At 41.2% G+C, this 16,915-nt stretch overlaps 1 protein-coding gene and 1 pseudogene across 1 annotated transcript; one reads left to right on the top strand and one right to left on the bottom strand.

Moving 5' to 3' along the window:
• Positions 1-1,836: 1,836 nt before the first annotated feature.
• On the top strand, positions 1,837-14,126 carry LOC134222755 (uncharacterized). The gene is made up of 4 exons (XM_062701916.1): positions 1,837-2,095; positions 2,166-2,694; positions 13,703-13,785; positions 14,013-14,126. The coding sequence occupies exons 1-4, from the start codon at positions 1,958-1,960 to the stop codon at positions 14,124-14,126; spliced, it is 864 nt and encodes a 287-aa protein (XP_062557900.1). The 5' UTR covers positions 1,837-1,957.
• A 1,955-nt stretch (positions 14,127-16,081) lies between these two features.
• Positions 16,082-16,915, bottom strand: part of LOC134222758 (zinc finger protein 271-like) — a 973-nt pseudogene continuing 139 nt past the window's right edge.

Consider the following 16,915-nt stretch of genomic DNA (forward strand, 5'->3'; position numbering starts at 1 on the left):
CAGGCCTCTTGAAAGGAGAATTCCAGGCCTCTTGAAGGAGGCTTCCCGGCCTCTTGAAAGGAGGCTTCCAGGCCTCTTGAAAGGAGGCTTCCAGGCCTCTTGAAAGGAGGCTTCCAGGCCTCTTGAAAGGAGGCTTCCAGGCCTCTTGAAAGGAGGCTTCCAGGCCTCTTGAAAGGAGGCTTCCAGGCCTCTTGAAAGGAGGCTTCTAGGCCTTTCGAAAGGAGGCTTCCGAGCCTCCTTAAAGGAGGCTTCCAGGCCTCTTGAAAGGAGGATTTCAGGCCTCTTGAAAGGAGGCTTTCAGGCCTCTTGAAAGGAGACTTTCAGGCCTCTTGAAAGGAGGCTTTCAGGCCTCTTGAAAGGAGGCTTTCAGGCCTCTTGAAAGGAGGCTTTCAGGCCTCTTGAAAGGAGGCTTTCAGGCCTCTTGAAAGGAGGCTTTCAGGCCTCTTGAAAGGAGGCTTTCAGGCCTCTTGAAAGGAGGCTTTCAGGCCTCTTGAAAGGAGGCTTTCAGGCCTCTTGAAAGGAAGCTTTCAGGCCTCTTGAAAGGAGGCTTTCAGGCCTCTTGAAAGGAGGCTTTCAGGCCTCTTGAAAGGAGGCTTTCAGGCCTCTTGAAAGGAGGCTTTCAGGCCTCTTGAAAGGAGGCTTCCAGGCCTCTTGAAAGGAGGCTTTCAGGCCTCTTGAAAGGAGGCTTTCAGGCCTCTTGAAAGGAGGCTTTCATGCCTCTTGAAAGGAGGCTTTCAGGCCTCTTGAAAGAAGGCTTTCAGGCCTCTTGAAAGGAGGCTTTCAGGCCTCTAGAAAGGAGGCTTTCAGGCCTCTTGAAGGAGGCTTTCAGGCCTTTTGAAAGGAGGCTTTCAGGCCTCTTGACAGGAGGCTTCCAAGCATCCAAAGCTTTTAAAAAAAGGCTTCTGAACATCTTGAAAGGAGTTCTCCAAGTACCTTGTAAGGAGGCCTTCGAGCTGCTTGGAAAAAGGCTGTGCTGGTTGTGGAGGGCAGTATTCTATTGGATTGACCAATCGTCATACATATTATGTACAAAACAAAGTTTGTAAAAAATACACGATTAGCAAAACCTTATCTATGAATTTCGATTGGAACTCAAGACAAAAATTTTCATAACGACTTATCTGCTTTTGTAAACAAAGATTCAAACGTCGATTTGACGAATCTGATTGCATCTGATGCAAATCAACGCCATCAACAGGTAGCCGAAACCTTCATCTACCTATTGATGGTTTTGGTTTGCGTGGGAGTGCTCTCAGATAAAAGATATTTTAGTTTCTAGATAAAGATTGTCGCTTCGGTTCCCTTTGTTCTGCTGTCCGAAACATGTGTGGTACATACCTGTCAAATCGTATGGATTTTCCTTCTTCGACATTTAGCTCCCCTATCCTCGCCAGCAAAAGATGTTCCGGACAGCGACGACAGCGACAATCTTTATCTAGTAATTAAAATATCTTTTTCTCAGATTCGTCAAATCGACGTTCGAATATTTGTTTACAAAAGCAGATAAGTCGTTTTGAAAATTTTGTCATGAATTGTAATTCGTCCGCCATTACTAATCTTTGTTCGAGGTACCCCCTAGGGCTAGTAAAGGTACCCCCAGGGGTACATGTACCCCAGGTTGAGAACCGCTGCTCTATATGATGCTAGGTACCTTGCGTGAACGCGGCGTGCACGCAGCGTAAAAAACCGCTACGTGGACATCGGCCCTACGTCCCGTGAAAAGGCCTGTTCCCGCAGTTTCACCTTAATGAATTTCAGCTTCGTTTACACGAGAACTGTCAGTGAGCAAAACATTGCTCGCGGTTTTTTTGTTTATCAACATCAAGTTCTGAAAAAATAAATGGAAGGCATCGGAAATTTTTTGTTGTGCAATTTTGTGTTTGTCCTCATCAGAGCAAGGAAGTCGTTTGATTAAATTATCAATCAAATTAAAGTATTTGGTCTACGATCAACCAACATGTCAGTCTCGATGGAGGTCTGCCGGACGTGTATGACCGCGAACCAGAAAAAGCGCCCTGGAAAGCTGGTGTCCATCTTCGCTGAATTTGAGGGTGCAGTAATAGCAAACATTATCACGGATTGCACTGCCGTTCAGGTGAGATACTTCCACAAAATACTCCCAATATTTTTGTTTCAACTTTATTTTTGTTTCTTATTACAAATAGATTGCTGAAAACGATGGCCTACCAGTGGTAATTTGTTACGAATGTTTCGAAACTTTAAAATTGTTGACCGCTTTCAAAATTACCGCCCGGAACTCCGACAGTAAGCTACGCATGATTTGCAAAGAGGAATCTGTTGAAAGTTATGATAAGGCCTACATTTCTGCGCAAGTTGAAGTGCTGTATGGGGAATCGCAGCAACAAGCACCCGACGAAATCGCCGAAGAACTTTTTGTGGAACCGAAAGAGGAAGATCAGACCGACAATGACACAGACAGTGATTGGAAAGAAAGTGATCAGGACACGAATCGAACGGTGAAAAGACAGAAGCTTGGGTTAAGATCGAAGACAAAACCTCGAAAGAGGATTGTTAAACTGGTGGTTTCAAATAGAACTATTGAAAAGGAAAGTGATTTCTTGCTTAGTGAAAAGGAGCGGGGATTCTCCACCGTTGTTAAGATTCCACACGAATGCTACATTTGCTGCGGTTGCTTACAATTTTATAGCACGGATGAGGAATTGGATGCTCATCGTAAATCATCTCACTAGAAGTTACGTATTGCTTCCTTCTAGGGTGTCAAACTTATGCATAGTCGCGCCAAATGTTCAATGGAATAAATCTTCTCAAGAGCGAGTCTTCGCTTATAGGACATCTTCTATTTTCTTTAATTATGTCGAATTTCTCAGCTTCTGTCATCGGCTTGATCAAACGTTGAGACATTGTCTCCAGCTCTGTGAGGTAGGCACTAAATAATTCATTGGGTCGTTGCTTTCTGCTTCGCATTTCTTCCCTTATGAATCTGTTCGCGATTTGGATTATCGTACCTCATTTCAAAAGTACAATAACGTATCCCACGAATTAAATTTTGGCTCATAAGCCGTGTAAATACATGTACGCACATCGCGAAACAAAAGATGAGCATGAGTTCTGAGTTCTTCCTTTGTAACTGATACGATCGACAAAGAAGATCAATTTGTCTCAAAAGTCGATCACTGGAACTGCATTAGAGTCTCCTGAAAACTTCGCCACTTTTCCATAATATTGCAGGTTTGATGGGCAGTCTCCTGGTGGCAAATTATCTGATTCTCTATTATAAGTCCTGGGGGATGCTGGAAAACGCACTGGTATTTTGTGTCATTTCCATGGATTGAGGCATCCGTTGTGTTGAATTATATTGCGAATGGAATGGCATGGAATTTCTTTCTGAACCAACCCCAACAAAGGAGATTCTTGAAAATTGTTATCAGTATTTTGAATAACACTCTGTAGCTGCAAGGGTGGGATAATCGAGGCATTACTTCACCACGATTCTTGTCGACTGATTTATTCTGAAATTTCCATAACTTCGGCATCAGAAGACGATGTCCGCAATCTGGTGCGCCAAATTGTTTACCACAGTATCACGCACCAACGGACGATCCAATCGTTCTTGAAGCAGGTTGCTTACATAGGATCTAACATATTTTCAATTTCCGAAAGATGTACGTATTCAAAGAGTATGGTGTTGATCTGAATTGGATTTTCAGGTTGAAATGGCACTGTATGTTGCACTTCTTGGGCAGGATTACCGGCATTTCCAGATGGACGAATTCCTTCTTCCATACGCTGGCACTCTTCAACCTCCGATTGACCTACTGGATGCAGAGAAAGTCGATAGCAGAGGTCCCACATATGACCTAATTTCTGGACCCGAGGTTTTTGGACGTACACTCTGTGGATTTTGACTCCGGGCAAGTTTCCCAAACTCGACTGTGAACACCATCCCCTTCAACTGCCACTTGGTTGCAGATGCACACTAGGGACAGCATTGTTAACCCATCTCTTGCCTGAAATCGAACGTTTCGAACGGCAACGAGTTCCTCCAGCGGACAGTCACTTAAGTTGCTGAAATTCCGACGTAAATTCCTGGGGTAGGTATACGACTATCATTGAATGGCGAACTCAACGGCAGGTGGATCAACGAAAATTTTGCCTTACTGCATTTTCCCAGATACGACGTTCTCATCGGCTTCATGGTTGATATTCTCCACCAGCGGCTTCTTCAGCCTCGATTGCTCGATGGAACCATAGGTGGTGGAGGACTAATCAGCGCTGACCCAATACAGGATTATTACGATTCAGCAGTTCTGGAGATCCTCCGTTGGCGACGAACCTTCCACTTGCGATTCCACACCGTCGAGTGAAATCCAGTTGGAAAAACCTTCCCTAAACCAAATACAAAATTCATCAAGGCCACTCTGGTCTGTTCTCCAGAGTCAGTAAGAGCGCGGCATTCCGAGTCGTCTATAGTGATGGATCAGACGATCGACACCCAGCGATCTACCAGCAAACAAGGAATCCTCGATCTGCTTCACGGCCGCGGCCACCGCCTACTCCTCATTAATGGTGTTCGAGGTTGCATCCACCAATTCTTCACGACGAATAACGCTGCGGAGAACACGCCGATTCTCGTTATTACTGCCAATGGTCAAGTTACGTAACTTTAGTTCATACGCCACCTCTTCCTCAGTCAAATCATCTGCATTCATATAGTAATTTTCCATCTTGATAAATTTTCTGATTTATAATAAACTTCAATTCACTTTTTACTAGAAATAATTCGAATATTTTTCACTTAACTATACTTTTAATAACTTCGTACCGATTTCAATTACCGTTTGACAGTTGAACAAATTTATAAAACTATCAAGAAATAATAATTTTCCTTTCAGGTTTTTACTTATGTCATTTGTGGCATTAGTTAAATAATCAAAAATTCAATAATTTTTATTCTAAACAATAGACGATCGCAAAGCAATCAAAATACACAATTTGTTATCCTAAGCGAAATTCTGACTTTAAGTCCAAAAAACTAAATTTAACTATTTTGCCAAATTTTCAAATCCAACTGAGAATAATCCTATTCTGCAATGCCAAGTTGAAAGCCTGGTCACGTTGCCAAAATGTAACGTTCCGTTCCGTCTAACAAACGGCTTAAGCGCCACCTTCCAAATAGAAAGGACGTTATCGTCCGAATTACGACATGAAACACCCTCTCAGGGCAGGTTATTATAATTTAATTAGAACCGATGTCGCACTCAGTTACCCAAACGTCTCAGACAATTAAACCGAACTAAAAAATACAAAAAAATAATGAAATAAAGAAAAAATACTCGAAAAATTAACAATGGGGAAATGCTTTACTAAATAGAACCCAAACCAATCTTTAAAATTAATATATATATTTCGTGACGAAAGAAAAATAATGGAGTAGCCTAACTAAAATAGGATAAGTTTTATTTTAATTCAATTTTCATTCAAGTTAAATCTAGAAATAGCTCAAATTTATCGAGTTCAAATCGATTGCCTTAAAAAATGATTGAAAAATACAAATTAAGGCAGACCTAAATTCCCTAGGTGACGTCACGTTTGATTTATTACGTTCTAATACACTTTTCGGATCCACAGTGATCAACAAATTTCTGGACCGGTCTAACCTTCTTGGCGGCGACAACCTCGACGGATGCGCGGAGCGATCGAATGGCCAATCGTGCCCTTGGTTGCTGACTTGCTGGCGGGCTATTTGAGCGTCGCTGCCCTGACGATCTCCTGTGGGCTGGCGTACCACGTGACTCGCGCGTCGGCGTCGCACAAGGATATGCGTCCTGGCAGTGGAGTGATGAGCTTTTATGGTTTGCCACGCCTCAGACTATTGGCTAGCGATCCGTCACGTTCGTGCACGCCTAGTTAAAGTCGCGACGCAGCCTCACGCCTCTCAGCCTCGGGTCACTCGGTGAACCTGCTCTGAAGCGATCTTCTGATCAGCCCCAGATTACGCGCCCACGTTGGTTGGGCTGATTTGGCCTATTCAACGCGGATAATATTTTATCGGATCACTCATTATTTCATTAGGCTTACCTAATTTGTCTGTAATGTGCACAAATTAGGCACTTTTCAATAACTCAATTTAACTCAACAAATTTTAAACTAATCATATAAAACAATTTTATAGAAATTTTTACAAAATATTTAATTATTTCCGAACTTACTTCGAGTTTAGTTTGATAATTTACACAGCTTAGAGAAGCTTTAGATTTTTTTAATATCACTCTGATCGTAATGATTCATCTACGACCAAGACTCCACTTTTGTGAGAACACAATCGCGAGAGATTGGTTGAACCTATTTTTCACGACGCAATTATCATAAAATGTACGACGTCGTACAAACCGTTTTTGGTTGGCTAATTTAATGAGAATCCCAACCACGACGCAATTAATATTAGACAAGTAAAGTAGCTAGGTTAATTCTCACGACGCAATAAATTTGAATTTATGAAATATTTCATTAGTATTTTCATCTTACGTAGATGGCGCATCGTAGGTTTCTGTCTTCGCTAGACTTTCAAATATTGACAGCCTTTTAAGATTTTCTATGAATTGCACTATATTACCACATGAACACTAATCTAGACAACATAAATAGGGTTCTAAATAACGTTAATCCGTATTGGCTAATATTTTACATGTTATGGTTGTGAAACATAAAATATTATTTATTAAACAAGTTGTTTTCAGTGAACTGGCACTGCCGTGCAGCCATTTATAATTCGAAATTGAAACTCTACAAATGTCATATAAAATACATCCACCACAGTTGACTATTACATGTATATTAAGGAACGGGTGAAAAGAGAATTGTTTAAAACAATCGTGATGGCCTCACGAGAGTTGTTATTGTTTATCAAGTGTTCTACTGAGTGAATGATTGGTATTTCAACACTTCCTCAATTCGGCGTTCAGCCGTTCAAATAAATATCTGTGTTGTGTCCTGGGTAGTCCTTTAGTGAAGGCATCTGCAGGTTTTCTTCAGAAGAAAGGAACTCGTTACTGACCTTTCTTGATCAAATCGGGATGAAAATGTACTTGACGTCCAAGTGTTTCATCCTTTGGACTCCTGGTTGCTCGCATACTTTATACAAGGATGTTATCTTCCATGATAATTAAAAGTTGGCACATCCAATTTTTCCAAAAGGTGTGTTAACCAAACCTTCCTTAACAGCATATGATAATGCTATTAACTCTGCCTCAGAAGAGGACAAACTGACTGTTTGTTGTTTCTTCGTCGCCCATGCGACAAGATTTCCATAAACCTGGAAAGCATATCCAGATACAGATTTCGATTATCCTCATCATTTGCGAAATCTGCATCTGCATATCCTATCAACACACTTTGAACCTTATGTTGTTGATACACTATGTGTCCATTGTTCCACGCAAATACCGTAGTATTCGTTTTAGTCCGGTCAGTGGATGTCGACGGATGGCTCTGATATTTACTCAATGCTGCTTGCAGCACAAATATCAGGCCTGGTTGTTGCTAAAAATAACCCAATAGTTCCTTGTAGGGTGTCGTCTCATTTCCATCACTCTTGTCCATTTGACATTCATATCAGCGGTGTTCCTATCTGGTTTACAATCAAACATCCTAAATCGCCTCAAGACCTTTCTCAGTGTAGCCAGTTTGAGAGATTTTTAATGTTTGATTATTTAAATCTCGTATTATTTCCATTCCCAGGAAATGTCTTCGGATAAATCCTTCATGTGGAATAACTTTCCAAGCTCAGATTTAATCATTATTCTGTCAAGATTTGCTCCGACAATTAAAAGATCATCTACATACAAAATAGATCAATTTTTCTTTATTTTGTAGACACAAGTATCACTTTTAACTTCAAATCCAGATTTTTGATTGCTATATCAAACCGTTGGTTCCAACTTCTACTAGCCTGTAATCCATACAGACTTTTCTGCAAAAGAACAGTTTGATTTTTACCGACGTCGTCCTTCGGTAACTAGTAGATAACCTCTTCCAAGTTTCCGTTAGAAACGCCGTCTTCATCCATTTGATGGATTTGTAATTTCATCTCATTAGCCATGGATAAAATTGTTCGAACACTCTCCATCTTTGCGACTGGAGAAAATGTTTCGCCATAATCGAACCCGGACGTTGCGAACAGCCTTTGGCCACTAGCCGTACCTTATATCGCCTTCCACTTAATATTAAAATCCATTTCGACTGAATTGGCTTCTTGGTGATGTTTTTCTCTGCCATTCTCCAAGTTTGATTAACTTCCAAAGATTGCATTTCACTGTCGATTGCAGCTTTCCACTGTTCCCAATCGTCTCGCTTTTTCAATTCTTCAATGTTTTGAGGAATCGGATCAACCTCCGAAAGCGATGATGCAATTTTGGCCATTTATAATCAGTGTACCTAACCGGTAATTTCTTTCTCGATTACTTCTTCTTCGTACTCCTTGCGTATCAGATTCATCTTCTGAATACTGATCTTCGAGTACTTTCATAATCACTTTCTAGTGATATTTCTGTTAGTGTATTTTCATCACTAACACTCGTCTGTCTAGAGATGTTTCTTCTTCTCTATTTGCTTCAGGCTGTTGAATTTCTTCTGCATGTGAAATAGGAATATACTCGATTGTGATATTTTCTTCAGGGAACTTTCATCTTTCTCATCTCCAAGATTGTCTGAATGATTTTTAAATAGTTTCTCTTCATCAAATATTACACTTCGATGATTCAATTATTCGAGATTTATTATTCCAAGCCTGTATCCATTATTTGCGTAACCCACAAAAGTAAGACATTTAGTCTTGGAATCTAATTTCAGCCGTTTTTCCTTAGGAATTTTGGCATAAGCTGTGCTCCAAAACTCTCAGATTACTCACATCTGGTCGTTTATTGAAAAACATTTCATATGGAGTCTTGTTTTCACAAGTCCATTCGTTGGGCATCTGTTTGTGACATAAAGCACAATGGAGCTTCCACATTTCCTTTGGCATTCCGCTTTCGTGTATCATCACTGAACTTTTTCCATCAAAGTCCGGTTTAATCTCTCGCTTACTCCGTTTTGTTGAGGAGTGTAGGTATTGTGAATAACATTTGAATTCCGTTAGCTCTACAAAACCTTGGAATTCATTTACAATGTATTCACCGCCATTGTCTACCTGATCTTGGAGATACCTCGATTGAAGTGTCCTTCACCAAGACTATATACTCTTGAAATTCTCAAAGACATCGCTTTTCCGTGCTATTAAATAAGCAATAGTAAATGTGTATAATCATGGTAACGAACGAAATACGATAGCCATTATTCTTCGCTTCCATAGGACCGCATACATCTGAATGTATGATTTCAAGCGCTGTTGGATCTTAAGCTCCTGATGCTCGAATCGCGCGCTTTGTTTCCTGCCAAACAACTCTCATCCTCTGGACTTTTGACGTAGGACTACGTCTGTGTTTTCTATATTGGGGTACACTTTACGATTACGAAAATCGGGAACCGTCACGAAAATATGATAGACTTTAAACTTTAATATCTATGCCGTTTCTCGATGGATTTTCAATTTTTTGGACCATTCGATCAGATGAGTCAACGCTTTTGTATTTATTTGAAAATACTGATTTTTAACCATTTATTATCGATAATTGATAAAAGTTTAGAAAAGGTAAACAACCAATCACGTACATGATCACTAGCACAGACATCAAAAATCAATCAGTTGCGGGTTTGGATCTAATCCTCAGTTTGAACAAGATTTTACGCAGAGCAGACATCAAAGCAATGCAGCGGAGCGAACAAGCTACACGGAGGCGCTACTAACATTTTCAAAGGAAATCCATCGATTGAGGTGGTGTTCGATGTGTTCTGCCGAGCATTCAACCTCAAGAACCAGCATTTCATATGACGAAAGGATTGACCAAAAATAGCACTGTGGCGATCCCGACCGCCAGTGCGATGCTGAAAATTTATTACAAATTGTGGCGTCAGTTAGTTGGAAATTGGGAAAGAAAAATTGGTTCTTCTCAGGACCAACATTTTATGAAAAGAAAGAGTTAATTGCGAAAATGGACTGTTTCGGTGGCATCGGGTTTGGCGTGGTAGTTTGGTTGTGTTAGTGATTCCATCCATTAAAATTCACTACATCATCTCCTCGACGCGCTATCAAATTGCCATTTACGATTGAGTTTTGCACTTTGAAGAAAGTTTATTTCGGATAGTCGGATCAACCTTCTTTGTATAAAATCAATGAAGACGCCACCTCAGTGAAAACTATCTACAGCAACCACCCATCGGTGAACGTCGCACGGACAGACAGATGTCGAAAGATAATGTTTTGTAATATGAAGAAACTTCGTCTTGAGTCAAATTTCTGTTGGCATTCCTCAAAATACGCATCTTAGATAAACAAATCTCAAACCAAATTCAGAATCCTGAGAAGTTTTATTGGATTCTTAGAATTCGTCATTCCAGAAAGGTCCGTTGTCTGGATCCGATCAATACTCACGCGCGCTCAAGCAGCTTTCTATCTAATGAATTACCATTAGCCCCACCTCAATTAAACGTTATGAGTGCATATTATATTCACACCCATATCAGCTCACAAAGGGCGGGGCTTAGGCGTAATTTATTAAATACAAGAAAGATGCTGTTCAGCGCGAGCCATTTGATCGGATTCCACAGAAACGTTCGACATTCAATGTGCGAGCGGACACAGCAGCACGAAGTGGGTGTGGCAATGCTGCAAATTTATTCAACTTTACAGGTTAGCGATAAATCATCAACTGGCGATCGGACAGTTGCACGTAAGGTGTCGACAAGCAATTGGATGCAGTTAGTTATTGGAATGAGAATTGGGAAAGAAAATTGGTTCTTCTCAGGACCAACATTTTATGAAAAGAAAGAGTGAATTGCGAAATGGACTGTTTCGGTGGCATTGTGTTTTGTGGTAGCTTGGTTGCTGTTAGTGATTCCATAAAATCATTGAAGACGCCACCTCAGTGGAAACTTCTACAGCAACCACCCATCGGTGAACGTCGATCGGAGACAGATGCCAAGAGATAAAGTTTGGTAATATGGAAAACTTCATCTTGAGTCAATTTTATGATGTTATTCCTCGCAAAATACGCATCTAAGATAAACAACATCTAATGACCAATTTCAGAATCGAGAAAATTTCAAGGATTTAAAATTTGTCATTCTCCGAACGGTCGTTGTCGGAATCCGATCGAAATCGCGCGCCTTCAAACAGCTTTCATATCTAATGAAGTAATTCCATTAGACGCCCCTTCCTTAATCGTTATGAGTGCACATTATATTTACAACCATATCAGTCATAAAGGCGGGCTTACGGGCTAATTTATTAAATACAAGAAAGCTGCTGTCTAGTCATTTTGATCGGATTCCTCAAAAGCGGTTTGAGATTCAATGCAGCGGAGCGGACACAGCAGCACGAAGTGGTGGGCAGTGTGGCAATGCTGCAAATTTATTTCAACTTTGGAGGCTTAGCGAAAAATCATCAAGTGGCGGTCGGACAGTGCAAGCAAGCAATGTACAAAATTGGAAGCAAAGAGTTATTGGAATGGGAATTGGAAAAGAGATATGGTTCTCTCAGGACCAACATTTTATGAAAAGAAAGAGTTAATTGCGAAAATGGACTGTTGGTGGCATCGGGTTTTGTGGTAGCTTGGTTGCTGTTAGGGATCCCATCCAAAAATTCACTTCATCATCTCCTCCGACGCGCTGTCAAATTCGCATTTACGATTGATCTCATAACAATTCAGAATCTTGCGAGAAAATTTCAGGATTCTTAGAATTTGTCATTCTCCGAACGGTCCGTTGTCGGAATCGATCGAAATGCGCGCGTTGAAAAGCAGCTTTCTTATATCTAATGAATGTTTCCGTTAGCCCCGCCCTTCATTAACGTTATGAGTGCATACTACATTAACACCATATCAGCTCACAAAGAGGCGGGGCTTGGGCTAATTTATTAAATACAGAAAGCTGTTGTTCACGCGCGCCAGCCATTTTGATCGGGATTCCACAGCGTTTGACATTCAATGCAGCGGAGCGGACAGCAGCACGAAGGCGTGGAGTGGTGGTCGGAAAATTTATTCCAAATTTTGAGGCTGAGCGAAAAATCATCAGGTGGCGGTCGGACGTTTCAACGCAAAGTGCCGGCAAGCGTTTGGATGCAGTTAGTTATTAGAAAGTCGCATTGGGCAGTGTTGTAAAATGTGGCGATTCGAACTGATAAGGTAAAGATCGAAGACGTTTTAATACAACAATATAATATTTTATTTCCGGTATTGTCACACGTGTGTTTTTACATCGTAAAATGAACTCTCCTCTTCTTCATTTTCCCTCATCTCTTCGATTCCAGGGCTGTATGCAGTTACTGTTTTGCATCCGCAAATCATTTGCATACGTTTGTATAATTTTCCCAGAAATTTTTCCAGAAGGTAGCTATCAAATCATGATGTATGACGAATTATAGCGCTTAAATGTGCCTACAACTTTGTTACAAGCATTGCTGTAAATTTGTAATCTGGGCGTGGAGGCAAAATGTCATTCAAATGACATTATGTCAAATGACACGTGACATTTTGGAGAGTTTTCACCTCCAGCCTCAGATGTTATATTTAGAGCAGTACCCTTGGACAAAAATATAGCCCTACTCAAGCGTTATGAGTACATCTAAAATTATGGAATAATTGGCTTCTAAGAAAGTTATGAACAAATCAGTCAAATGACATGCAGATGACATTTTACAAGCCGATTGGGAAATTAAAAATGGTCTTCCTCAGGACCAACATTTTATGATAAGAAAGAGGTTATAGCGAAAATGAATTGTTTCGATGGGATCGGGTTTGTGGTAGCTTGGTTGCTGTTAGTGATTCCATCCACAAATACTGCATCATCTCTCCGATGCGCTATTTCATAGCTTCGATTGAGTTTTGCCTTTGAAGAAAGTTCATATCGGATTGTCGGATCAACCTTTTGTATAAAGGCCTTTTGAGGACATCTCCTCAAAATTGACGAAAAGGAGAAATAGGCAGTGGCGGGAAACCAAACGGAAATATTTTCCTCGGAATTCTCCGGAAGTTCCCTGGAGTTCTTCCCGAGTTCCTCGAAGTTCCTCCGAAGTTCCTCCCGGAGAGTTCTCCGAGTTCTAACGGATTCCTCCGGAAGTCTTTAACGATTCCTCCGAAGTTTCCGGAATTCTCCGAAGTTCTCCGTAATTCCTCCGGAAGTTCCTCCGAATTTCCGAAGTTCCTGAATTCCTCCTCAAAATTGACGAAATAAAGGAGAATAGGGAGTGGCGTGAAACCAAAGAAATATATTTATTGCAACGTTTGGCGCCCGCGATGTAAGCGTACGTGGCAAAGTAAGGATTGATGTCCCGACTGAAAGCCAGTCGAGTGGCTTCAGCGGCCGATGAGTCAGTTAATTCCACGGTTAGAGACTCAAGTCCATCCAACTGGGAACTACAATCGACTTCTTGATTGAGTTGGCCTCCGAGCAGTTTGCTCAATGTTAATAAAGCGAGACAAATTATTATGGCAAATACCATCATTTTCGAATAGCTACGTAGTCCTAGTCACCTTTGCGTACAACCCGATTGGGCTGCACCTTTGAGTTTTTGCAGATGAACATTGATTGATTCCCTCAACCATGTTATGCTTTATCTTTTCTATCCCAGAAAACTCAAAGCCCCATACGCCTATGGAGCTTTTCCTTACTTACGTGTTTGCACAACCAACGCTGAGGGTCGACAATCGAATCGTGAGAAATTCCATACAGAGTCCATCAACCACTCTCCTTTAGCAATAACCTCACCAAACTAATGAAAGAACACTGTCGTTTACAAAACGACTTTCTTCCCCATTTCAGTTGCCTTTCTTACCGAAAGAAGATTCGAATCCAGACCAGGAATAAACAAACATTGTCAGTGTAGGGTGTCTTTATTTAATCCAATGACCGATTTCATTTCATTTTCCCACTCTTCGTAGCCCGAAGTACCTGACCGATTTTGCTGTCGAAATTGCAACGGGCTTGTCCAGCACCTTGACGTCCTCAAAAGTGACTCGTCGGTGACCATGTGCTCGGTTGCCCCAGAGTTCTAAATGAAGAACCTTCTTCTTCTTCTGCGCTGTCATCTCTTCTTCCAGCAAACAGCGCGTACGCTCCATGCTTCTTCTTCGTCTGCTTCTTCGTTTTCGGACAGCGATTTTTATGTCCGCTTCACGCATCCGAAGCACTAACCGCGCTCTTCTTCCCTGATTTATTAACCAAGGACACTGGATCCATCCGGACGACCTCCGATGTGGACCGAAGCGAGTTGGCATCCAGCAACATTCGCCGATGTCGTAAATCGGTTACGACACAGCTCCTTGTTCAAAGAACAGCCAGAGCGCCTTTTACATGGCGTATTTCCGACAGCCATCAGCAAAGCGTGAACTTTTTCGGAGCTTGTTAGGTTAGCGTTCATGCGATCTAACTCGCGGATTAGATCATACTCATCGAAAGTCTTTCGCTTTCGAAGCGCTTCATTTGGAGCATGCATAACCCGACGCATACTCATGAGAGCACCGTGCCTGTCTTTTCAACGTTCGGATGAGTATGTCCATCGCATCTTTCGCGTAGGTGCCCCTACTATTTTATTCAATCATCATTGCTGATTGCCATGACTAATTCGTCAATAGCGTCGGTGCTCTCTACTCTCTCCTATATTTAAGATTTTATTTCCATCATCATACGTCTAAAGAAATCACTACATCGACAGTAGAAAGTGAAACCGATTGATTTTTCTTCATCTATATATACGATCATAATAATAAATTGTAAAAAGGATTCATTTTCCGAATCAAACGATACACATCTATTCCAAGCTTTCTTACATTTTATTGAAGTTTCAAACGTAACTAAAGTTACCTGATGTGGTTGCAGGGACTACATTATAAACGGCTACTGCCGGTGCTTTTGAGACATCGATGGTGTTGTTTGTGGCTGCGACGATATTTCCGATTGGCTTAGTAACTATTTGATGTGCGACATTAGAGAGGTGTTGTGGATCAGATTTTGGTTTGGCAAGTTATCGAAACCGGCCTGTTTCGCAGTGAAAAGGTTTGCAGACCATTAGTGTCATCATCGCTGCTGCCACCGCTTCATCGACGTCATCATTATCCTGTCTTATCTAGCAATTCAACAATAAACTCCTTTTCTTTTAGTGCTGTGCACTGGTTTTCTTCGATTCTTATATCTCCTGTAAACAGGTTTTCAAATTATTCTATACTATTTTTATTTCGAAATAAATTACCTGTGTGATTTTTCTCATGTTCTATCAGCATTCTCCTTAAAATGAATCCTTTTCCACAATAAGAGCATTTGTGGTTTATTTCATGAAGTCAAACAAATGTGTTAGCAACAAGAAAACAAAAGATCTAGGTTTTATAATCTTATTTGAGAAATGAGATTCAGAGCAGTACTTTTAGTAAAGCAAATCTACGGTACTGTGGGATAACGGGGTTTTGCTGAAGCTACCAGTGTGAGTCATTTCATGTCTTCTGTAATTGGTATTTTGCAAAGCATGGTCGCAATATCGGCACTTGTACGGACGCTCGCCTGGTGCGTTCGCATGATACCGCAGATGCAGTTTTGCTTTGAACATTTTCGAGCAGACCTGGAACAAAGATATAAATCTTTGCAATAAAATTTTGACTACCAATTCAAAACCGCATACCTCACACTTGAACTGTGGAACCTCAACATGATTGGACATATGAGTCCTCAATCCACCTTCTGTCGGAAAGTCATCCACACACTGTGCACGTTAAAGAAATTTTGGAATGTAATCACCTTTACTTTTCTACTAGATCAAAATCATTGCCATCATTTGGTGTAGAATTTTAATGATTCGTATTTCCACTTAGAGATGGAAAAAACTGATTTTCAAACAGCATACCTGATGGGTTCTCGTGTGCATAGTTTTCAAGTGATCATTCAAGCTGTACTTCTGGGGAACGCCTTGTCACAGAGTGTACACTTGAACGCCCATTCCGTGATCGTTAGCTGTGTGTCGTCAGCTCCGAGGTGGTGCAAACTTCAACCCACAAAGAGCGCACTGGAAATTTTACGTTTGTACTTTCTTCTGGTGATTGATTAGCCGTCTCCGGTCACCATATCGTCTGAAGCAAATCAGACATTGTCAGGGTTATCGGGAACCTGCATCCGCTGCTTTCTTATCGCCCAGGTGAGTTTCTGCGAATGCTCAATTAAATCTTGTTCGGTGTTAAACGATCTGTCGCATTTTGAAGCACAACAGAGCCAGCCAAATTCTTGCATGGTTTCTTCCTTGAAGTCGCCTTCATTGCCACGGGTTCGTCCTCCGAATGGATTTGCAGATGCTTACGCGTTTGTCCGCTGCTTGAAGCGAAACTGACACTCTTGCATTCCCAAATGATCTTCAACATCCGGACACTTCTTTATGGAAATTTAAACCGCGTGGCGTATCGTACCTACGAAGGCAGTCGCAGATAGGCTTTGGTACTTTTCGCATGTTTTCATTCCTCCAAACATGAGATGATTTACGATGAGCATCCAATTCTCATCCGTGCTATAAAATTGTAAGCAACCGCAGCAAATGTGGCTTTCGTGTGGAATCTTAACAACGGTGAACAATTCCCGCTCCTTTCACTAGCAAAAATCACTCTCTTTTGAATAGATCTATTTGAAACCACTGGTTAACAATCCTCTTCGAGGTTTTGGCTTCGATCTCAACCCAAGTTCTGTCTTTTCACCGTTCGATTCGTGTCCTGATCACTTTCTTTCCAATCACTGTCTGTGCTCTGTCGGTCTGATCTTCCTCTTCGGTTCCACAAAAGTTCTTCGGCGATTTCGTTCGGTGCTTGTTGGT

This window comes from Armigeres subalbatus, chromosome 3, assembly GCF_024139115.2.
Source record: "Armigeres subalbatus isolate Guangzhou_Male chromosome 3, GZ_Asu_2, whole genome shotgun sequence".
Classification (NCBI taxonomy): domain Eukaryota; kingdom Metazoa; phylum Arthropoda; class Insecta; order Diptera; family Culicidae; genus Armigeres; species Armigeres subalbatus.

Excerpts from the sequence above, each read along its gene's own strand:
- LOC134222755 (XM_062701916.1), top strand. The coding sequence starts at position 1,958 with ATGTCAGTCTCGATGGAGGTCTGCCGGACGTGTATGACCGCGAACCAG. Across the intron at positions 2,695-13,702 it reads TGAGGAATTGGATGCTCATC|AAAACTCAAAGCCCCATACG; the intron begins GTAAATCATCTC and ends TTTCTATCCCAG. Across the intron at positions 13,786-14,012 it reads TGAGGGTCGACAATCGAATC|CCCGAAGTACCTGACCGATT; the intron begins GTGAGAAATTCC and ends CACTCTTCGTAG.